Here is a 23,793-nt window from a genome sequence, read left to right on the forward strand (position 1 = left end):
TTATCTATAAGACTAGATCACAAATTTTACTCATTGGAGAAACTACTTAAAACAGTACAGTACATAACAGTGTACACAAAATAACAGGCCAAGCCTACAACACGCAAATTCAGCAAAATAAAAGAAGATTGTAGAGACAATCAGAAATAAAATTTTCTGTACCGTATCATTGTCTCGTTCGTCCCGTAATTCGCATAGGTTTGATGTCTGATCCTCTTTCTACATTCTTGATCTCAGTCAATTTTCACTGAAGAGTAGATCTTTCGAACAAACCAGAAGCAAGCATAGAATCCGATTGTCCCTGTTAGGACAAAGAAGGCATATGAAACAATCACCATGTACCCAAAGTAAAGAATGCCTGAAACCAGCTTCGTGATCTCCAACTTGGTAAAGAAGTAGAAAATCGAGTAAAGGAAAAGGTAAAGAGCAGAGGAGCCAGCAGTCAAATAGGATCTCCACCACCAATGGTAGTCTTCACTGCACAACTGGAAGTAGCATAGCACGATTGTTATCTCCGCACAAGTGATTATTAGAATAACGAACACTATGAAAAGGAAGCCGAAGATGTAATAGAACTGGTTTAGCCATATTGATGTTAAGATGAAGAATAGCTCAATAAAAACAGCTCCAAATGGAAGAATGCCTCCGATGAGTATGGAGAAGACGGGCTTCATATACCATGCCTGTTCCAAGATCTGCCTCGGGATTTTATTGGTCTTCACAGGGTCTTCAATGGCTGGTTTTTTGAAACCTAAGTAACTGCCGACAAAGACTAAGGGAACTGATATACCGAACCATAAGCAAACAAGGGCAAACATTGTCCCGAACGGAACAGCACCGGAAGATTGTTCTCCCCAAATTAGTGCATTCAGTACAAAGAAGATGGCGAATAAGATACCCGGAAACATAAATGCAGTTTTCAAAGTAATTCTCTTCCACTCTGTGCCCTTGAACATCTTATATAGACGTGATGAAGAGTAACCGGCAAATATTCCCATGAAAACCCACAAAAGAACCATAGCTGTCATAAGCCCTCCACGATTGGAAGGAGACAAAAAGCCCAGCAACGCAAATATCATCGTCACAAGCGACATTGCGAAAATCTGGACACCTGTGCCAACATAAACACAGAGTAAACCATAATTGATTGGGGGCCTAAAGACATCCCCGTGAACAAGTTTCCATCCCGTTTCTTCTTGTGCCTCGTCTTGAGTTTCCAACTGATTATAGTTTGCGATATCTTTGTACAATGTTCTCATCATGATCATGGCCACCATGCCAGATAGGAAGAGAACAATCATCAATGAATTTATGATGGAGAACCAGTGGATCTGATCATCGTTCATCAGAAGGTATGTGTCCCAACGCGAAGCCCACTTTATATCACTCTCCTGACAAAGGAAAAAAAACGTAAGTTCACCTATGCATTAGCATATAGAGTGAAAAAAAAACTAATGACAAGAAAGAGAAACGGAAGGCGGAGTACCTTGAAAGTCACATCGTACGTGAAGACAACCTCCTTGCCTGCATCAACTTCTTGTGGAACAGTGCTGCCTTGAATTAGATTTTTGGTGTCCTTATTGCATGTTGTTACCTGGGGATTCTTCTCGTCCCATTCCTTGTACTCGTGATTAATGCTGTTCACAAGAGCCACACAATGGACAATAATGACATAAGTAAGCTGGTCACTTGATAACCAATAGATGATAACCCTGATCCTAAAAACGCTAGTCTCTAATGTTGCATGATGACTGCATAGTTCATCACAAATTGAGTTCCCCTTTTGAGTAGCATGTTTCAAGGGGACAAACAAATTGCTACTTCAACTATAATTGGAAGAAATTGGAGAATAATGAATATATAAGTGCAAAAAAGAACACTCAAGTAGTTCAACGGCTACATGTACTCAGCATACCATTATAATGACTTTTCAAAATAATGAAACAAAAAGAAACAATGGAGTACAGAAAATTACAAGGCTTGGAACCTGTTGTACATTTTTATCGGATTTAGGGTTAAACTACTTTTTAGGGCCTGAACTTGGCAACTTATCCTACATTGGGGCCTGAATTTTTTTTTTGCCCAAGTTAGGTCCTAAACTTAGCAATTTTCTCACATTGGGGCCTGAACTTTCTTTTATTCAAGGCCCTGAACTTGGGAATACTTCCCACATTGGGGCTTGAACTTCCTTTTTTGCCCAAGTTAGTCCTTGAACCCTAGAATTCAGGTCCCAATGTGAGAACAATTGCCAAGTTCAAGAACTAACTTAGACAAAAAAAAAAAAAAAGTTCACGCCCCAATGTAGGAATAGTTGCCTAGTTCAAGCCCCAATGTAGGAACAATCATCCAGTTCAGGCCCCAATGTAAGAAAAGTTAACAAGTGCAAACCCCAAATAATGTTTTAACCCTATGATTTAGAGTGATCTTAATGTAGAATATCCCAGTCTTAACACACATCCATTAGATATTGAAACCAACATATCTGGCATGAGAACCTTATGCTTCTAGTGATGTCAAGCAGGAAACTATTTTTGAAGGTAGCCCATTAATTGCTAAGTCATAATTAAATCACACATATTAACCAAATGTCAAAAGGATGCAAATGAACAAAAAGTAAGTAAAAGAAAAATTATAGAAAACCTGTTTGGAGTAACCTCGAATCCAACAATTCGAGCAGCATCAGTCTCGGTATCCCTGTGAAACATGACCCTGAAGCTCAAGTGATTGTTGATGAAATACTTCTCTTCCTTGCTCTGCAATGACACATGAATGGCTAAGAAAAGATAAGACAAACATAAAACTTTGAAAGTAGTACGAGCTTCTCAGAGCATACCCCAGCATAATTCCCTTTGAACCCAACACGAAAACCATGTTCATATGTTGTTGATTGACTTCCATCTCTCCTTTGTCTACGAACCGCAACTGGAAGGTTATCAAGTATCCTGCACATCAACTCCATATAATTTAGTACGAACATGTACGTAAAAGGGGGGAAAACGAAATAAAGGGTAAGAATCACATAAAACATATTCAAAAAGGAGAAAAGGATAAGGAAACATGAATCTTTAACATCAAATTTACTTACATATTAACTCGATATTCATCATCAATTTTTTCCTTGAAATTCTTGGCAGAATCAGCATCGAGTTTTATTCGACAGACTACTTTGCAAGGCTGATCCTCCCTCATTTCAAACTAAAGAAAGAAAAAAAAATGATAAACACAATGGATAGAAGATATAATCTATAAAGCTTTTAATAGAAAACCACTTGTCACTAATAGCACACAACACTAGAAAAGGTACAGATGCTCACGGTGTAGACGGAGTTCTCGATGCGGTCACCTCGTAGTACCTCCCCCAAATTCTCAGCATTGTTCACAATCTTGGATGGCTTACAATATTTCAAGTAGTAATAGTCATATGGAAGTTGTGTCTTCGTAGAGGATAATTTATTCACTTTTACATAAAGAGGATCACCCTGTTCGGAATAGGTAAAAGAACAATTTAAGACATAAAACAATTCATAACAATAAAGGAGACAAAAGTACATAATAAAAAAGAATCTTAAAGGACCCCATTGTGAAATGCAATACAGCATTGGAGGATTAACTAACTTCAAGTTTTACAAACAAATAGCCCGAGCACCACATGGAATTAACACTAAATATGCTTTATGTTTTTTAACTCTTTGGTCAATGATCTTTTGGACTTGGAAAACTATTGTGATACCTTTATAGTTTTGGATTTTCATATCGATGGTTGTAACAGTGTAACACACCAAAAAGCCCCTTGGAATCAAAGTGCAAAGCTATAAGCCTTGATCAAAATTAACGATGCACTGCAGTAATTATACTATGATTTGCAAAAAGGTGTTTGCAATTCACATTACACAATCAAGAGACATGGTGTTTATTAAGTCATCAAGCATCCATGCAAGTCAAATACGAAGACTGAACTAATTAATTAGCAAAGAAAGTTCTTGCAAGAAACCACTATTGGTCCTACATTTTTAAGCCAAAATAAGATTTAAATTTTTAAAAACCCTAATACAACAGCTTAAAATCTTGCCAAAAATCATTACAAATAGGCAATCGGTCAATTATACCCTAAACATTCCACCATTTGTTAAGCAAAATATGATCATCTCAGCATTAAGATTCAAGAACAACAAAAAGGGTATAAGCAAACTATGTTGCTTTGACTCTTCACTTTTGCAAATTACTGAATCCGACACATGGACTCGAGGATATAATCTCCAAAGATCCTCCAAATAAATGAAAAAAAAAAAACTTCGAAAGATCCGTCTTTTACCCATGTCGGTACCCGAATCTCACACTTAAACCCGAATCCAAGTAACATGATTAGCAGACGTTGTTAAGCTTACACTATGAATAGTCCATTTCATAATCAAAAACCCAAAAAATACTAAACAAACAACGCAATCACCATTAGAACAAAATCCAAAACCCAAAATTGAAAAAAGAATGAAAACCCAAAAGGATACAGCACACAACTACAGATCTAAAAAATAAATGAATACAGCAGCACATCAAATCAAAGCTTAAAAGACCTAGATCCCAACTCCAAACCCACCATCAACAAAAACAAGAACTAACCCATGAATCAACATGAAGATTAAAGATAAATCAAGAGAGGGATAGAGTGAAAAAAAGAAGGTACCCTTTGTAAATCACGAGGTGCAACACCAGGGAGATAGAAGGAATGAGCAGTGGATAACAGTAGCAGAAAAGCGAAGAACTGAGTCTTGCTTTTCGTACCCATTGCACTGCTTCAATAGAGAGACAGATTGAAAGCGAGGAGAACAAGGTGAGAAGAGTTGACAGAGTTGGGATAAACAAACAGAAATATATAGCAATATATACACTTAAAATAATATATATAATATATAATTTTGACTTTTTAATTATGGTTTTAAAAACCGAACCATAGTACGGTTTTTTACTGAAATAAATTAAAAAAATATTATATATCAAAATAGGTTGTCTGCTAGATTATTTATTAAAATAGGATTTTTTTTCATTCGCGCCTATCTGATAGGAGCAATTTTTTTATATTAAAATATATTTTTAAATAAAATATTATTTTTTTATTTTTATTAAAAAAATTTAAATTTATATATATGTAAAAATACGGTCAACAGGTCAAAATATGGATAAAAAATACACGAGAATGAGTCACGTCTGTCAAATAGGTGCTACTAATCGTGCCTGATAGGTAGGCGCAAATGGTAGTGTTCCGCACAGTGTACAAACAGCTCCCTGCATGCCATCTCCTCGATGTCGCTATCTGCAGACTCATTTCATATTTTTTATATTAACTTGGATATAAATTTATTCAAGTTTAATCATAATGACTCTTTTCATAAATTTATATACTTTAAAATTATTTTTATAAAAATATAATTGTAGAAATATTGAATAATATAAATTAATTATTAACGTACCAATACTTAACATCAACTTAAAAAAAATTTGATAATTACATTAATAGTATCAATTAAAAGTGTTTCTCAAAACTAATAATTAATAAATATTTTGAACAATAAGAGTAGAGTTTTGGCTGTGTGAAAAATATGATATATTAATATTTATATCTACAATAACAAGTAGGATATGAATCTTGAATTTTATTCAATGTGTTGTTGATTCTAAGTATGAATTAAGATATTGACAAATGCTTTTACTAAAATTATTTAAAATTTTAATTAAAAATTTAACACCCACAAATATCAATGTTGTGTTTAGTTTAGTATATTGTGAACTTAAGATTAAGTTTTAAATTATTTAACACCCACAAATATCAATGTTTCTAGTGTTTTGTATTTTTTAATGTAATTTTTATATAATGTAAATTTATTTGATTTTTTTATTTTTGTTGACAATTTTCAGGGTGTATATAAGGGAAAAATTAAGCTGGGCCCACCATTTGTGCCTATGAGATAGGCACAATTAGTCGCGCCTCTGAGAAAGGCTAAACTAATCACGTCTCGAGATAGGCGCAACCTGTATTCGTATCTATTCACAGGTCATACTAATCCGAAAATAAAAAATAATATTTTATTTAAAAACAAAAAATATATATATTTTTAATATAAAAAAAGAAACGCGCCTATCGTAAGCGAGAATGAAAAAACGACCCATTTTGATATATATTTTTTTAATTTATTTCAGTAAAGAACCCCATAATATTCAATCTTTATTTCACTTTTTTATTAAATTTTAATAAAAATTTAAAAAATAAAAATTACTTCAACCGGTTCTAAGTGATTCGTTCAAAATCAGTCTTCCTTCAACAATTATGCTTTCAATTATTAAATTAAATTATTTTCATTTAAAGATGGTCTAATGATTTATTTGGTCCTTTAACTTTAAAAATTATTTTAATTTTTCATTTAATTATTTGTCTCTTTTAATTATTCATCTCTTTCAATTCTTAAACTTACATTATTTGTCAAATTACTCTAAAATTGAAGGAAAAGTTAACGATATTAATTTTGTTGAAGTGGAAGCCTTCGTGTATGCCACGTTAATAATTAATTAAATTTTAAAAATTAAAAATATTTTTAAATAAATTTTAAATAAATTTTATAACTTTTAAAATTTCAAAAAATTAATTATTTGTTGACATGGCAATCCACAATATGCCATATAAGCAAAGTTAAGAGGCGTTAATTTGTCCGCTTATTTTAAAGTAATTCGATAAATAGTATAAATTTTAAAATTAAAAAATTAAATAAATGGTTAAAATATTTTTTATAAAATTGGAGGAGCAAATAATCTATTATACCTTTAAAGATTTATATTAGTGATAATTTATGACCATGTTAGAAGTTACTACACTACTTTTTCTTTTCAACAAGTGGACATTAACAAAAATTACCAAATTAAAACCCTAAAATTTATTACAAGAATATTTATTTCATTTTATATTTTTATATTTTTTATTAAGTAGTTTTAACTATAATTTTAAAATTTATTTTAAAATTAATGAATGATTAAATTGAGAGTTTTAAAGGTTGAATCCTAATATTGTTTTTTTTTTATATAACTTTTCTTTCATGTATATCATAAGTCTCACCTAATATGAGTTATGATAAATCTCTTCTACAATAAATTAGATAATAACTAATTCAAATTTAATTTGTAGGTATTAAGTTTAAATTTAATAAATATGAATATAATATATATGTATATATATTTAAATTTTTATAAGGAAAAAATAAATTATCCATATTTAAACTCTAAATCTAAATTTAGGTTTTTTTGTCGCAACACACTTTCATATTTTTATTAAAAAAGTTTTTTCTTACAACGTTGTTCGATCATATTTGTTCTTTTTTGACACAATGCATATAATACACTTCAACATACTTGAGCCAAAATCCTCTTACATTGACAATAATCCTCGTACTAATCAAGCAAAAACTCAATCAACAAAATTATCTCTAATTCTAATTAGATGAATAAAGTAAAATCATTATTCAACAGGTAACATGTTTGCCTTTTTCTTGCAATTAAAATTATGATCCTTAGAAAATTTTATTATATGAAATCGACTAAATATATGATATAACTATATTATATTATTAAAAAATCATATTATATATAAATATAAATGGACTTTTGAAACAGATTCAAAAAGAAAATTTAAAATGCACATAATTTAAAAAATAAATTTAAATACTAAATAAATATAAAAATGTTTTTGACTTAATTACTATCGTTTCAATATAAAATTAAAGAATATTCCCCATTTAAGGATTTAGACGTTATAAGTAATGTAAGAATTGAATAAAAGAAGAAAAATTAAACTATATTAAATCAGTTTTTATTAATTAATTTGATATTTTACTGATAGATAATATTTTTAGAATAAACCGCAATCAAACTAATCAAACCATTAATTCCTAATCTGTCAAGTTCAAAACAAATAAATTATTAAAAATTTCATAAAAATTGAAAATTATAGAATTCAATTCAACCGGTTTTTTTCCTTGTTCTAAACCGGTGTACCAATAGAGTTTCAATCCAATTGACAAATCCGATTCTGAAAACACTATTGATAGATCATTTCATATATCATTCGATTAAATCGTCAATTCTTAATTCAAACAATCAAATCGGATCAGTGCAACACTAGTTGGTCCACATGCTTTTTTGCACATCAACCAAGCCATGGGCACTCATTTCCCCCTACCAACAAACCAAGTGACATGAAATAAACCATTGGTACTTCAAATTTTCTTCCCTACCTCAACATGCATATGAGAAACTATGGTTCTCAAACAGATTTGGTTTCAACAACTTAAGATTTTCACCGTAAAACAATTAAAGCATTTTTTGCACTAATTTTGTTCACATCCTAGAATGTGAGGTTTAAACTTATCTAGCTCGGCTAAGACTTCATCTACCGGACGGTAAATCAAATCAATCATCCGCCATATCTGCAAGAAAAACATCACTTCTTTCAGCCAATTTTGCTTGGTTAAACACGAATTTTTTTTCAGTCGAAGGTGTAAACATCATACATCCATAATAGTTCTATAATGCAATGTAAATATATGACTATGCCTTTCTCTATCCAAGTATCCGGGAAGCCCTGGTATTATTTAGTCCCTCTACTAGAAAATTAACCAAGTTAATCCTAAAATCACTAACAATATTAACGTAAAATATTAAAGATTGTTAACGTGTAAGTCAAATGCTAACACAAAAATCATTACAACACATCATCATTTAGCTAGTCATGTCAGTATTTAACCGACAGATTAGCAATTTTCAATGGTCCTTTTTACTAAGTTATAAAAGCTGGAGGATTAAATTGGTTAGATTTTTAGTTGAGGGACTAAATTGCCTTAGATGGTATAGTAAAAAGATATTCGAGGTGCTTTGACCAATTTTCTTGCTTCAAATATACCACCAATTGCGAATGGCCGCAAGAAGTACACAGATGAGGTAGTGTCCATGGTGCCTACCAATTCCGTATGATAAAAGTGAAATCCAGATGGCACGCGGCCAAAGGAAGTGATACTAAAATAAATAGATGAGCTATGTTACTCGTAACTCTTTATTTTTCATGCAGTATCTATATCCAACACTCGTGCCCGACATATTCATATGAATATGAAGATACAACCCTCCAAAAACATAGAAAACTTCCAAAACTTAAAACATATTTGTATCCAACACTCATCCCTAAATCAGAGTAACATGGATGTTGAGAACCGGTTTTAACAATTTAGCATAAAAGATCAATAACCAACCTAATGCCTCAACAAGGTAATTAATTAGGCGAAAGATGACTTCTACATGCTAAGTGGAGGTAGTTTAATTACCTGTAGAGTACCACCACCATTAGTGCTTTCGCAATCATCTGACACGCTGACAATTGTCCAGGGATCAGATGTATTCCAATGAAAGTCCACAACCTTGTCCCTGAATACATATATACAAGAACATGCTTCTTTAAAAGATCAAAATTGATACTAAAGTTCAGTGTTAAACTACCATGCAAGTTTACCATTTGCAAATGAACCAGTTGAAATTAAAAGTAAGAATTCCAACGTATCAAAGCAGATTCTAAATTTGCATAATCATTTTTAATTAATGACACATACAAATTTAACCAGTTTTGTTAAATGTAACAAGAAATATGCTACCGCCTTGAAAATAATGCATAACTGGAATATGATAAACTGGTTATCAAGTAAAATGTGTACGCAGCATAAAGATGTCTTTTCTGGCATATCTCATACATATGTTACAAAAATCAGCAATTGTATTGATTCTTTGAACCCCGTACCTATGCCCTGCATGTTGAAAGAACAATCCAGGAGGAGCATTTGGTGCCTTCAATCCAGTAGTGTCTTGCCTTTTCCCAATCTGAAACAAATTTATCAAACATGAAGTAGCAGAAATATATATATACACATACATATATATGGACAGATTTTCAAACTAATGTTTTTTTCTTATCTGTAACCTATACCATTTTACTATAACTATACATGGAAAAAAGAGAGGAAGAGCAAAGTTGTCTTGCAGAAGCATTTAGCTTCACACCTTTTCATGGTCCCAGATGTTTAAGATCCCATCCTCAGCAGAACTTCCAAAGACTGATGACTTGTCTGGGGACCACTGCGAAGACAAGAATATTTTGTCAATAACAGAAATATCCAAACATAGTCCATATTATAAATACATAAGAAAGAACATCGGAGATTTTGAGCTATGTTAGAGAGTTTCATTGGCACCTGTACACAAAGGACAGCAGCACTGTGGCCCACGAATTTATGAACTGGTGAGCCAGAGGAAAGGTTTCGGCGGTCAAACATGTGAATGGTATTATCAGCAGACCTAATAAATGCAGAGAGAATTAAAGCAACTCATAAACATGCATAGATATTGGTCAAAAGAAATGCAGAATGTAAAATATAAAATCACCAGAACATCCTACACTGCAACATAATAGAGAATACAAGTGTTGTGTCTAACAGATATACCCAGTCAAAATGAGATTTACGTCATGACGATTCCAATCGACGCAATGAATATCAGCATTATGAGCTTTCTCAACCTGCCCATGCACCAAAAATAATCCATAAGCCAATTTAATAATAAATAATAAAGTAAAACAAACCACATGGACAGTTTAAATAGTGAAAGAAGCTTTGAGCTACGAGGATGATGCTGGAGAAGAGCAAAATAGCATGCAGAAATAAAGGAAATGCCATAAAGAGAGCATCAATGAATTACTTTGAATAGCATAAAGAGGGCATCAAACAACCCAAAACAAACCTTTTTGTTTGCAAATTCATCAGTACTTTAAACTATCATTGAGTGCTAAAGTAGACCCCTAGGCCACAGGAGTAAATAGCAAGTCCCTGGTGGCAGCCTTCACTGGAAACATAACAACTACACTCATTACTCTCATATTTGGCAAAGCAGTAGTCTTAACACTCAACAGGGACTTTTTAATCCTGATAATGCGACAAGTTTTAGGGTATAACCTCTGATCATTTAAGCATGATAAAGGACATCTCTATCAAGGCTATAGTACAGTGGTTGATGATACCCACTGAAGCGTAACTCTTCAGAAGAAGATAATGTGCACTACTAATAACTAGGATTGACATTAAGTGGACAACTCAATTTAGTTTTCTCCACAACTATTACACATAGATATCTATAACAAGTATCATTAGACAAAATTGGAATAGAAAAAAAAAAAGATAAGTAATCCTGAAAAGAATTTGAACCTTGATAGCTGGAGTTGAGCCAGCTCTAGCATCCCATAATATAAGACAAGAATCATCTCCGACACTGCAGAATTCCTGAGCACTAAAGACAAGGTACAAATAACACAAGAATCAGAGAGGAGTTGTTAAAATGATTCAGGAAAGATGTAAGGGTTTCATTCGGCCATGTCACTCGGAATATCCTCATGAGACTAGCATGAAACTCCAAATGAATAATCTTTAAATAACAATTAAAACCAAAGACATCAATGACATGACTAGCATTCAACTCGGCATTAGCATAAATCATGAAGAAACAATGACACAAACCATGCCAATAATCAAGTCAATTACCTTGATGGGCAGAACTGAACATCTTCAACTGTATCCTCATGGCCTAGGTAGATACCTCGTGCCTCGACGGAAGGGCCCTCAACATGGTTATCATTACCCCCACCACCCTTAGAGGCATGTTTTGTACTGGTACTAGTAGATCCTGGAGACTTTGTGGGCCCTTGCTCCTTTGCCAGAGTAGAGATATGATCTTGAATGCTCCACAAAACCACTGACTTGTCCTTGCCTGCAAGTAAAATCTTGTTTAGGACCATCTAAGAGGAGATCAACATAAAAAAGAGAAAAGAGGAAAATAGTTAAGTCCCAGCACATGAACCGATGAGTGTTTAATTTAATTTTCCAGAAGGAATAATGCATGCTAGCATACTTTTAAAGTATATACAGAGTGCCAACTTTTCCCAGTTTCTCCTAGGTAATTGGAATTAGATGACAAAATTTGTATTCAAGAGGTACAAGGTGTGAGCCAGCTCTTGGCAGTCAAAACAAAGATAAAACAATCTCTCGTGGCAGTAGTGCCTCGCAATGAACTAACACATCATTACAATTAACCACTTGTGTGCCACAACTTCCATGACAAAATCTGCACTTCAAGTCCATAACATGCTTACAGAATCTTTTGTTAAATCACAACTTCCTCATGCTCAATGATGCTTGAATAACAATGAAATACATAATGAATTAGAGTTTTCCAATGCACTAATACTTGCATCAAACTTGGTTTCTTATTTTGAAAAATACCATAAGAAAAATAAACATCTAAACATGTGATTTCTATATCAATCTGGTGATATTTGAATAATCATGGCAATACATAAAGGATTATCATGCATTGCTATGACTTAAGTTATAGATTTTAAAAGCCTGCCAAGTAACACAATGATTCAAACCTCCAGATAGGACAAAAGGTTCAGTTGGACACATAGCAAGAGCAAATTCAGCATTTTCTTGATGTCCAGTCAATATCTGCAAGACAGTAGATTCTAAGTAAACAACCTGATGAAAAGAAGCTAATATCTGCGTCTTAATTTTCTAAAGGTCCATTAACAGCTAAAATTACAGTATTCAAAGATTTCAACCATTTGTCAAAAACTTTTAAATCTGCAATAAATGGAATCATGAATATGCAAATAAGAGTTTTCCTTTAGGACACCTGTACTTGCAAATTCTACAAATAAGTATATAGATATTGTCAATTTTTTGAATGAATAGTTCAAAGAAAGAAAACGCATGGTAAAAACATCAAAAACTTAATTCCCTTCAGTACAAACCAGATCTGGACGAGAATCTGCAGCTCCCAGCACAGCATGGCGATTAGGCTGGGCCTCTACATCCCAAATGAGGACCTATTTTGAAAATTCAATGTGCTTAGGTCATATTGAGTGTCAACAACTCATAAATTTCAAGTATACAAGAACAAATAGTATATGATCCCCCTATCTAACGGGATTGCATAAGAAATAATAAATTCTTACATCAGGACTGTCAGTATGTGTCGCAACTATCTTGCTGTTCTGTGGGAGTTCTCTGATTCTGTTCACCTGCAAAAATACAACCATAAATAAAAAAATGACTCCAAAGAGTTCATTCAAAGTTCTATTAGAATTACAAGAGAAATTCATGATTGAGAGAATGAACAGAAGCTTTGATAAAAGCTAGAGTAATACATAAATAACTTTACCATATATAGCAAGTATTAACTTATCAGAGGTTTCTCAAATAAACACTGTCCTCTCAAGAAAGAAAACTAATTTTTGTCCATCTTTCTTCATCCCAGTACTAGAATCGTGCATTGTTCAGTATCTCAGGTGGGCAGTAGCTTTAATTAAAAGTTATTTTTTATTGTATCAATCAACTACCACAGAAACTAATTGAGTTTAAAACTAGCAGAGAATACAAGCCATAGATACCTCTCCAGGATGAATAATAGTTTTATATTTCTTCACAAAGGGAGAGCGGGCTTCTTCATTGAACTGCGAGATCAAGCAAGCAAAAATGAAAGTGAAAGGGGGTAACTAAGTAAAAATAAAAGGAAAAACTTGTGTTGTTTAAGTCACATCACCTGAGATATGTGCTCAGCAGCAGCAACCCTAGGTTTAACAACCTCACAGTTGGCTATTACAAGTGTGTTTGGAACACTTCCATCAGTCTGGTAGACAAACATAAATTGAACAACCAGGATGAATCAAATATCAATAAACAAAATCTCCAGACACAACCAGAACAAAGCATACCGTTTACTAAAATGAATAGCTAAGTATAACACATAAACAAAGAATGCAATTGGTTCAAACTTTTCACACAAAGATCAAATTTTCTGAACATATAATTATGTTCTTTGTCAAGATCAAAAGAAATCCAACATATAAATATCAAAATTCTCCAATTCACTAGAATTAAATTACAAGCAGTGACTCAAGAACCAACTTCAAAAATATAATCAATCAAATTCCTCCTACAGACAGTGACTTGCCTGTTCTGAAAGGTAAAGACGCTGACGGGTCTTGTAAGTAGCTTGCTCTAGTTGCGGCCCCCATCTAAAAAAAACAAAAAGGAATAACATAAGATACAGTACTAACTGGAATTCGATTCAAACTCCATGAATTCAAACAGACTTCCATATTCATCACAATAACGTTTTCTAATGCCAATAATAACAAAAATAACAGTATTCATTTTCTCTTTTAAACTATTTACTTCAGTTTCTATGCAACCAAACATAGTATTTCCAAATAAAAATAAAAAAAAAACCGTGAATTTCTCTTTTAAACTGTTCACTTCAGTTTCTCAGCAACCAAACACATTATTTCAAAAAACAATAATAATAAAAGTGAAAATGTAAGCCCTAAAAAGGGGGGGGGGGAATTGTACGGACCGGCAAGAGAGAGAAGGCCAAACGAGATTGTGATTAGCGAGCCAATCGTAGAGGACAGGGACTAAAGACTTCCATTGAGTGTATTTCTCTTCCACCGATCTCCCTTTCTCCCCCTTCATCCTCACTTCACTTGTCTCTTTTGCATTTCACCTTCGATTTTTTTTTTCCTTTTATTAGGAATAAAAGGTTTTCCCGCTCCTTTTTTTTTTTTCTTCGATTTTGCACGGTCAGTTGGGCTGGGCACTAAAATGTCAGGGCTTCTTCATTGTGAAGTTAGGTAAAAGGACCTCTCCAGTCCCTCTCAATTTTGATATTGATCAAATTGGTCCCTCTCAAAAAAATCAAAGCAATTTAATCCCTTTTAATTTTGAAAGTGAACAAATAAGGACAATTAATCATATCATTAATATATTTCATCAATTAATCAAATTTAGCTCTCATGATTTACACATTCTATTAATTTGATCATGATTTAACAAATTTAACTCGTAATATTTTTGTAAATGTGCAAATGTTGAAGCTAAATTTGTTAAATTTTTCAAAATCAATATCAAATTAACAAAATATGTAAATATCAATGGCTAAATTTTCTATAATACTAATCAAAATTGTGCACAATTGACGAATGACATTAACTTCATGATTAATTGTTATTAATTGCTCACTTTCAAATTTTGTAGGGATTAAATTGCTCCAATTTTTTTAGAAGGGCTAATTTGCTCAATTTCAAAAATAAAATAAACTGGATAGGTCTTTTTACCAATAATTTATACAGTTATGTGCAATTAAAAGTAAATATTTTTTTAAACATATTTGTGGTCAAATCAATCAAGCCACCGATTTGATTAAAAAAATTTTAAAAATAAAAGTAAATGAATCAAAATGAAAATTCACAATGACATAAGGACTTGAAGCCAATTTAACAAAAAATTAATAGTAGAAAATAGTTAATTGCATCAGACATTCCCAAACTATGACCGTAATTCTAAATTGGTTTCCAAACTCCAAAGCATTCTAAACGCATCTCTAAGCTATCAATGTTAGGGAGAATAATTTGATAACAAAAAATCTTATAAAATCTTGGATAGATTTTTGAAATCTGAAAAGTAGAAGGATTAAATTATTTAAAATAAAAGTAAATGAATAAAAATGAAAATTTACAATGACACAGGGACTTGAAGCAAATTGAACAATAATTTAATAGTTGAAAATAGTTAATTGCATCAGACATTCTCAAACTATGACCGTAATTCTAAATTGGTTTCCAAACTCCAAAGCATTCTAAGCGCATCTCCAAACTATCAATGTTATATCAATTAGATATTCTTATTATTAAAATCGTTGATTTAACCGTTAAATGACATGTTAAATCTCTCGTAGCTAAAATTAAAATGAACATTTTAAAGAAATAGAATATTGCCACATAACTTTTAAAAGTAAAACCGAAAAGAGAAAGACCAAACGATCATGCTGCTATAAAAAATTTGAAAATATCAAAATTAATATATTTGAAACATCTATTTTACAATATTAGTTTAAAATTTTCATTTTAAGTTTCATTACATGACAACTTACGTGTCATTTAATAGTTAAATTAGGATTTTAGCAACGAAAGGACTTAACTGATATAACCTCAATAGTTTAAAGATGTAATTAGGATGATTTGAAGTTTAGGGATCTTTTTAAAGCTACGGTCATAGTTTAGGGATATTTGATGCAATCTGAAAATTCCCCTCACAGTTTCTTTAAGAAATCAAGGTTATACTCCCCGCACGTTTGGAATTTAGTCCTCTATGTTAAATTTCAAAATTTAAGTTCAATTGTCAATATAATTAAAAATTTCTATTAAATTGATATGACAACTTGAAATAAAGAATATATATACATTTGGTAGTCATATAACAAAAAAATTTGACGTAGTAATGAATTTAAAATTTAGTAGAAATTAGACTTAAACTTTGAAATCTAAAAAGTAAAAGGACTAAATTTCTAATATATGAAGAGTATATAGACTTAAAACAAATTTAACCAAAATCTAATAGACGAAAATTTGTCTAAAGTTCAAAATTTCTGCTCGGCCCAATAAATATAATTCGATTAGGGCTAAATTTCTGACGTAGAACCCATATCCGATCCATGGACTTGGGATAAGTGAGCACCGTTTCAAAATGATAATTTCGAGATTCATTTCACCATGCCGTTGCTATAATCCAGGGGAAAAAAATGGAAATCGAAGGTGCAGATGGTTCAAAATTGGCGCTAAAATCCGGTTCAAAAATCACATTCGGGAGAGGTTCAGGGTTTAACACCGATGACCGGACCGTGTCTCGCCGTCATGTTGAACTCGAGCTCGAAACTCTGGTCGACAAAAACGGCGAGACTCGAACGGAGGAGCCTAGTGTTTCATTTGAAGTTACCGGTTTGAACCCGGTTTGGGTACGGAGAGGAACGAATGGGGAGATTAAGGTTTTTAATAGTTCCGACAAAGGTCGGCTTGAAAACGGCGATTGGATCTGCTTATCGGGTAGGGTCCCTGTTTGGTTTGTTTTGAAGAAAACTGAAGAAAATGAAAAAGAAGAAAGGGATTTGGGGAGTGAGAGTGGAGCAGAGAGTGTCGATATTGAAGATATTGACCCTGTTAAAGGTAATAGTTTCTTCTTATTTCTTAAAATTTTGTTGGATAAAATTTGTGTTTGGTTGCTGAGAAAATGAAAATCCTGGGAAATTTATTTATTAAACACCAACTTCAGTTTATTTTAACTTACATGTAACTTCACATATTAGAAATTTTAAATACCAACTTTTATCTGGATAATCTAAGTACAGATTTTTTTTATTTAAAAATTGGGCTTCTTATATCTTAAATTTGTTAGATTAAACTTGTGTTTGGTTTCTGAGAAAATGAAAATACTGGGAAATTAATCAATTAATTACATTTTATTTTAACTCAGTTGTAACTTTATATTATGGAAGTTTTAGTTTTAGCTGGATAATAAGTGTTTAATGCTGAATTAAAAAGAAAAAAAAGGTATGAGCTTGAAGTGGTGTGAATGGCTTGTAGTTTCTTAAATTTTCTAGATTCAATTGTGTTTGATTACTGAGAAAATGAAAATACAGGAAAAATCAATCAATCAATTACATTTTATTTTATTTGTTTTATATTTTGAAAGTTAAAATTTTTAGTTGGATAATGAGATACTATATGCAGAATTTAGTTTGCTAGTTATCGTGGTGGTAAGAATGGCTTTTTGTTTCTCAAATTTGTTAGATTCTTTTTGTGTTTGGTCACTGAGAAAGGAACTCCAGGAAAATTAATCAATTAATTACATTAGTTTTAACTGATTTATGACTTTATATTTTGAAAGTTCCAATTTTTTGGTTGGATAATGAAATGTTAATGCATAATTTGGCTTTCTAGTAATTGGTATGGAAAGGATGGTTTCTTGTTCTTAAATTTGTTTGATTCAATTTGTGTGTGTTTACTGAGAAAAGAAACTGCAGGAAAATTAAGCAATTAATTACTTTTTTTTTTCCAACTATTTATGACTCTATACTTTGAAAAGTTTATAGTTTTAGTTGGATAATGAATTGGTAAATGCAGAATTCGGTTTTCTTGTAATCGGGCACGAGTTTGATCGATACCCTAATCAAAGATTCTGTAATATAAAGAACTGGGAATGGTTTCTTGAGGAACACGGAAACGGTAGCGATGATGATGAAGCAGTCGAACAAAAGAGGGGGAGAAGTAAGGGGAAAAAGAGAAAGAAAGGCGACAATGATGATGACGATGACTGGACTGGTGATAGTGAGGGTGAGATTGTGGAGGTTGCCACGAAGGGAAGAAAAGTCCAGGGAGCAGTTTATTCTACAAGATCGAAGGACTGTGACAAGTCAAAGAAGAATGGTGGCAAAATAAGGAGTTCCACATCGAAGAAAACTGTCACAGCAGGGGAAGAAAGCGGTGTCGATGACGATGACGAAGATGATGAAACGCTCGGTGGCTTTATCGTGGAGGACAATGATGCAGAATTGGAAGAAGAAAGCGAATCAGATGAAGAAGAGGAAGAAGATTTTGATGATGGAGACGAGGACAACAACGACTAAGTAAATTTGTAAGTATTTTGGCTTTGGTAGTTGATCTGTTTTAAAACTAGCATGGCATATCGAAGCTTCGGTACATGTCCCGAATAGGTGAATTATAATGTTCAGTCGTGTTGTATTTTTCATGTTATATTCATGTAGTGTAATTGTGTCATGTTCTTGTCAAGTCTGATCGAAAATCATGACCCACATCCCAATCCTTGATCACATTAGCAGCACTGTCACATTCCACGCTTAGCTTCACGTAACTTTAATCCCAAGCCACCATCAAACCATCATAAATGGCCAACAACTCAGCTTGCAACACCGATCCCCACCACCATCCGATTTGCCATCCACAGCCCCATTTGCATTCCTTATTATCTGTGGTCCTTGGAATCTCCGTATATGTAACCAGACACTAATCTCCGGACACTTATAAGCTTCTGCCACCGTACAATTACCGTCTTTCGCTCGACTGTAAACACACTTGTCTGGACCAGCACTCAAATTAATCGGATCCTTGGACTGAGATAATTTTCCTAGACCCGCCAGTCCCAGTTCCCATTCTCATCAACTAAATCCTTGACTTTGGCCATGAAATCAACACTTCAATTACCCAGTTTTCTAGACCCATAAAAATTGAATCAAAATCAAATGCGAACTTTTTTGAATTAATTCATTGGTGTCGAATAGATTTTGATTAATCAAAATTTTAAAAATAGTTTTTATATAATTTTTTAAGTCATTTTTACTGATTTAGATATAAATATTTATTTTTATATTATAAATTCAACATAAATTGAGTAAAAAAGTATGAATCCAGTCTCGATAAAATTTTAACTAATGAATTGAAAATCAAATTAAATTGAATGTATTTAAGTAATATCCAAATCAAAACCGATATAAATTTTAAAGGATATTGAACTAAACATTACTATTTGAAACGATTTTCTAGAATTTTTTCTCAGTCCAGAACTACAGTTCATCTGAAGGCACTAGTCTTGCCAAATAACATGCAATTTGAGGATATTAATAATTAACAAACTAATGAAATCTCAAATCCTTTGCCTCGGCTATACTGTAAAATCCTGTGACAGGATCATTTGATTGTCTTGGCAACTTGCTTTTGATACATTTCAACCATGATCTCCAATGACGAAGCTTGTTCGGGATCCTTGTCTTTTTGAACATGAAAAAAGCTGTGAAACCATGTCGAAAGACCCCCACGGGCTTCCACCATGCCAAAAGCAGCATAATTAACTGGACTGGTTGTCAAAGAGCTAGCTTTCACTTCCCAAACCTCCGAGGGTTCAAACCATACATCCAGTTTAACTTTGTTGGCGACATACCAACTTTGGTTTTGGAATCATCTTCGAAGCTAGCCTGGAAGATATTTCGGTAAGAATTTTCTTCGAAAATACTGTCTTTAATTTGCATAAGGTTTCGAATTCTGCTGTTTTACTGCCATAACAAGCCATAAGAAACACGAAGTAAGTGCCTTTTGCTCGAGACGGCCATGGTATGCAGCGATTGAGACTAGATCGAGTGAGTCTCGAATGCCTTCCATGTACTCTTTCTTCAGTTTCAACCATGGATTCATACGCATCATTTAAGCCTTTAATAGCAAGGCTTTCACAATTTGCATCCATGACAGATTTTAGGAACTTTTCGATCTTATTTTGCTTAGGATTTGTCGACTGTTATGCAGTTGCGAACTGAAAAAATCCGGATTCTTCCCCGAACGAGCTGTTGTTCATAGATCAAATTACCATTAAGATACAATATATCAAAAGCAAATATGCAAAACTGAACTTTAATCTCGATCAAAGCAACATGTTTACGTATTCGAGTGCTTAGAATCTGATAAGGCAGTGTTTCGTGTTTGTCAAGCTCGTATGCAACGATTTCACACTCCAAAACAAACGATTTTACCCCGGATTTCTTCGATCTTGATACGGAGATAACAACGTCGGGAAACATTGCGGAACTGGTTCGAGATTGCGGGTGTAAATCTCCACTTTCCCGTCTTCCATGTAATGAATTAGAGCTCGTTCACCATCGTACTTATAGTCGCAATCATATGCCGTACCATTAAATCTTTCGATTATCTCCGATTCAGCTAGACTTGGTTTCACCAGCATTGGCTCGACCGAAACTTCGATAGAAAAGCTGCATGAACTAGAAAGTTTCGATATTCCATCGTTGAGAATCGCCCAGATTAGCTTATCATAAACCAGACAAACCGAATGCACTTGCTTTACGATCTCCGCAGCCTCTGGTGAATCCAAAGGTTCCAAATTTCGGTTTTTGTTGTATACAGAAGCTTGTCCTAATGCTACTAAAAGACTCGAAACTGAAAATCTGATCCAATTGCTTGTTTTAGGGGTAAGCAGACGAATTATATGCTTAACTTCATTACTTCCAATAGACATTACAAGTTATTCAACCAAATCCAGTTTCTTCCTTCTACATTCTTTGGCAATGGCGAGCAATGCTTTGAATACTTTAGAAATCGTAAGAGGCTGTTGGGGTTTGATCAACACCATCGATCGTATAGTTTCCGTCGTTTAGCCGAAATCTCTAAGCGTGTTGTATTGGTTTCTGATTTCATCTTCGGGTTTGTTGTACGCTTCGACTAATGCAGTGATGGTCATGTTGTTCCAATAGGGTCAGAAGCGTGTAAATTATTGTACTAAAAAATCACACAAAGTTCAATTCCCAGGAAAGAGAGGTGGATCACAAAGATCTTTTAAGTACCAAGTCTTTCCTTAGTCAGAATATCCCTTCTATCCTAATTTAATAGCACAATTAAATACTACTATTATACCCTCAAATATTGAAAGAAAAATAGGACAAGAAAGAACACAAGAATTTTAACGAGGTTCGGTAAATCATATCTACGTCATCGGGCACTAACACCAGATGATAATTTCACTATCTCCAAAATATTACAAACAAATAGAATTTCTTAAGAATTCTCAAATGGGAGAAGAGAAAAAACTAAGAGAGAAAGAATGGTTGGGATGATTGAAATGAGAAATGATTAGGCCTATTTATAGTTGAGGTTTAGGGACTAACTTGCAAATGGCCTAAAAATTAGGGACCAAAATTGCAATTATCCCATTCAACTTTAAACCCACTTGCCAACCACTTTTTACTTTCGGTGCCAATTGCACCTCCCACCATTTTTGACTTTTCAACAATCTCCACCTTGAAGATTTGATTAGGATAATCACATATTCACACACTATCTCCAAAATATTACAAACAAATAGAATTCCTTGAGAATTCTCAAATAGGAGAAGAGAAAAAACTAAGAGAGAAAGAATGGTTGGGATGATTGAAATGAGAAATGATTAGGCCTATTTATAGTTGAGGTTCAGAGATTAACTTGCAAATGGCCTAAAAATTAGGGACCAAAATTGCAATTGTCCCATTCAACTTTAAACCCACTTGCCAACCACTTTTTACTTTCAGTGCCAATTGCATCTCCCACCATTTTTGACTTTTCAACAATCTCCACTTTGAAGATTTGATTAGGATAATCACATCTTCACACACTTCCTTCAACTCCCCAAATTCGATAAAGTTATCTTTTGTAGTGCCTCCAAATACGGCTACTACAGATAACTTTATCAATTTGGGAGTTGAAGGATGTGAAGATGTGATTATCCTAATCAAATCTTCAAGGTGGAGATTGTTGAAAAGTCAAAATGGTGGAGGTAATTGGCAATCAAAGTAAAAAGTGGTTGGCAAGTGGGTTTAAAGTTGAATGATAATTGCAATTTTGGTCCCTAATTTTTAGCCATTTGCAAGTTAGTCCCCAACCTCAACTATAAATAGGCCTAACCATTTCTCATTTCAATCATCCCCACCATTCTTTCTCTCTTAGTTTTTTCTCTTCTCCCATTTGAGAATTCTTAAGGAATTCTATTTGTTTGTAATATTTTGGAGATAATGAAGTTATCATCTGGTGTTAGTGCCCGAGGACGTAGGTATAATTTACTGAACCTCGTTAAAATTATTGTGTTCTTTATTGTCCTATTTTTCTTCAAGTTCCACCCACAACTTATTTGCAGAAGTCTCATTTGAAAAAGCATACCTCTGCTATCGAGAAAGGCATGATCGAATTGTGCCACATGCCAACCGATTGATCGCTTTCCAATCTTTCTCCTGTACATCATCTGGTTACTCTTCATCAATGGCAATGTCTAGACCCTGCTGAAAAAGGGCATTTAGAACCTCACTTTGCCACATACCGAAATGGCCTGTGCCATCAAAAATCTCCACGGCAAATATTGTATTTCCAATTGTCGGTCTTGTCCACATGGACGATGTTAAAGCTCCTAAACCGTCCATCTTCTCCATAATCTTTCAATATACCTAAGGAAATCTTTTCTGATGTGAAAGATCAGTTTAAACTGCAACCACAGAGTATACTACGATTAACCTTCGGCTCTTGATACCACTTGTTGTTCCAATAGGGTCGGAAGCGTGTAAATTATTGTACTAAAAAATCACACAAAGTTCAATTCCCAGGAAAGAGAGGTGGATCACAAAGATCTTTTAAGTACCAAGTCTTTCCTTAGTTAGAATATCCCTTCTATCCTAATTTAATAGCACAATTAAATACTACTATTATACCCTCAAATATTGAAAGAAAAATAGGAAAAGAAAGAACACAAGAATTTTAACGAGGTTCGGTAAATTATACCTACGTCCTCGGGCACTAACATTAGATGATAACTTCACTATCTCCAAAATATTACAAACAAATAGAATTCCTTAAGAATTCTCAAATGGGAGAAGAGAAAAAACTAAGAGAGAAAGAATAGTTGGTATGATTGAAATGAGAAATGGTTAGGCCTATTTATAGTTGAGGTTCAGGGACTAACTTGCAAATGGCCTAAAAATTAGGGACCAAAATTGCAATTATCCCATTCAACTTTAAACCCACTTGCCAACCACTTTTTACTTTCGGTGTCAATTGCACCTCCCACCATTTTTAACTTTTCAACAATCTCCACCTCGAAGATTTGATTAGGATAATCACATCTTCACACATTTCCTTCAACTCCCCAAATTCGATAAAGTTATCTTTTGTAGTGCCTCCAAATGCGTCTACTACAAATAACTTTATTGAATTTGGGGAGTTGAAGGAAGTGTGAATATGTGATTATCCTAATCAAATCTTCAAGGTGAGATTGTTGAAAAGTCAAAATGGTG

General features: G+C 33.3%; 4 protein-coding genes across 5 annotated transcripts in view; 2 read left to right on the forward strand and 2 right to left on the reverse strand.

The window, feature by feature from the left end:
• LOC108460367 (transmembrane 9 superfamily member 7) lies at positions 1–4,885 on the reverse strand. The gene is made up of 7 exons (XM_017759836.2): positions 4,682–4,885; positions 3,315–3,479; positions 3,086–3,195; positions 2,834–2,942; positions 2,641–2,753; positions 1,487–1,637; positions 1–1,391 (listed from the first exon to the last, which is right to left on the reverse strand). Exons 1-7 carry the CDS (start codon positions 4,781–4,783, stop codon positions 234–236), a joined length of 1,908 nt encoding a protein of 635 aa, XP_017615325.1. The 5' UTR covers positions 4,784–4,885; the 3' UTR covers positions 1–233.
• A 3,181-nt stretch (positions 4,886–8,066) lies between these two features.
• LOC108458246 (WD-40 repeat-containing protein MSI4-like) lies at positions 8,067–14,731 on the reverse strand. The gene is made up of 15 exons (XM_017757564.2): positions 14,485–14,731; positions 14,083–14,146; positions 13,672–13,758; positions 13,520–13,582; positions 13,085–13,150; positions 12,881–12,955; positions 12,500–12,575; positions 11,613–11,838; positions 11,280–11,361; positions 10,524–10,597; positions 10,275–10,377; positions 10,084–10,158; positions 9,824–9,903; positions 9,357–9,456; positions 8,067–8,465 (listed from the first exon to the last, which is right to left on the reverse strand). The coding sequence occupies exons 1-15, from the start codon at positions 14,601–14,603 to the stop codon at positions 8,367–8,369; spliced, it is 1,389 nt and encodes a 462-aa protein (XP_017613053.1). The 5' UTR covers positions 14,604–14,731; the 3' UTR covers positions 8,067–8,366.
• The window catches only part of LOC108460913 (MMS19 nucleotide excision repair protein homolog), a 74,871-nt gene continuing 65,534 nt past the window's right edge, over positions 14,457–23,793 (forward strand). For both annotated transcript variants that reach the window (XR_001867683.2, XM_017760616.2), the window contains exon 1: positions 14,457–14,467. The gene's annotated coding sequence lies outside the window, so the exon portion shown is untranslated. The remainder of the gene's footprint in view (positions 14,468–23,793) is intronic.
• On the forward strand, positions 16,569–18,751 carry LOC108459445 (uncharacterized). The gene is made up of 2 exons (XM_017758812.2): positions 16,569–17,128; positions 18,086–18,751. The coding sequence occupies exons 1-2, from the start codon at positions 16,708–16,710 to the stop codon at positions 18,586–18,588; spliced, it is 924 nt and encodes a 307-aa protein (XP_017614301.1). The 5' UTR covers positions 16,569–16,707; the 3' UTR covers positions 18,589–18,751.

This window comes from Gossypium arboreum, chromosome 6 (assembly GCF_025698485.1).
Source record: "Gossypium arboreum isolate Shixiya-1 chromosome 6, ASM2569848v2, whole genome shotgun sequence".
NCBI lineage: Eukaryota > Viridiplantae > Streptophyta > Magnoliopsida > Malvales > Malvaceae > Gossypium > Gossypium arboreum.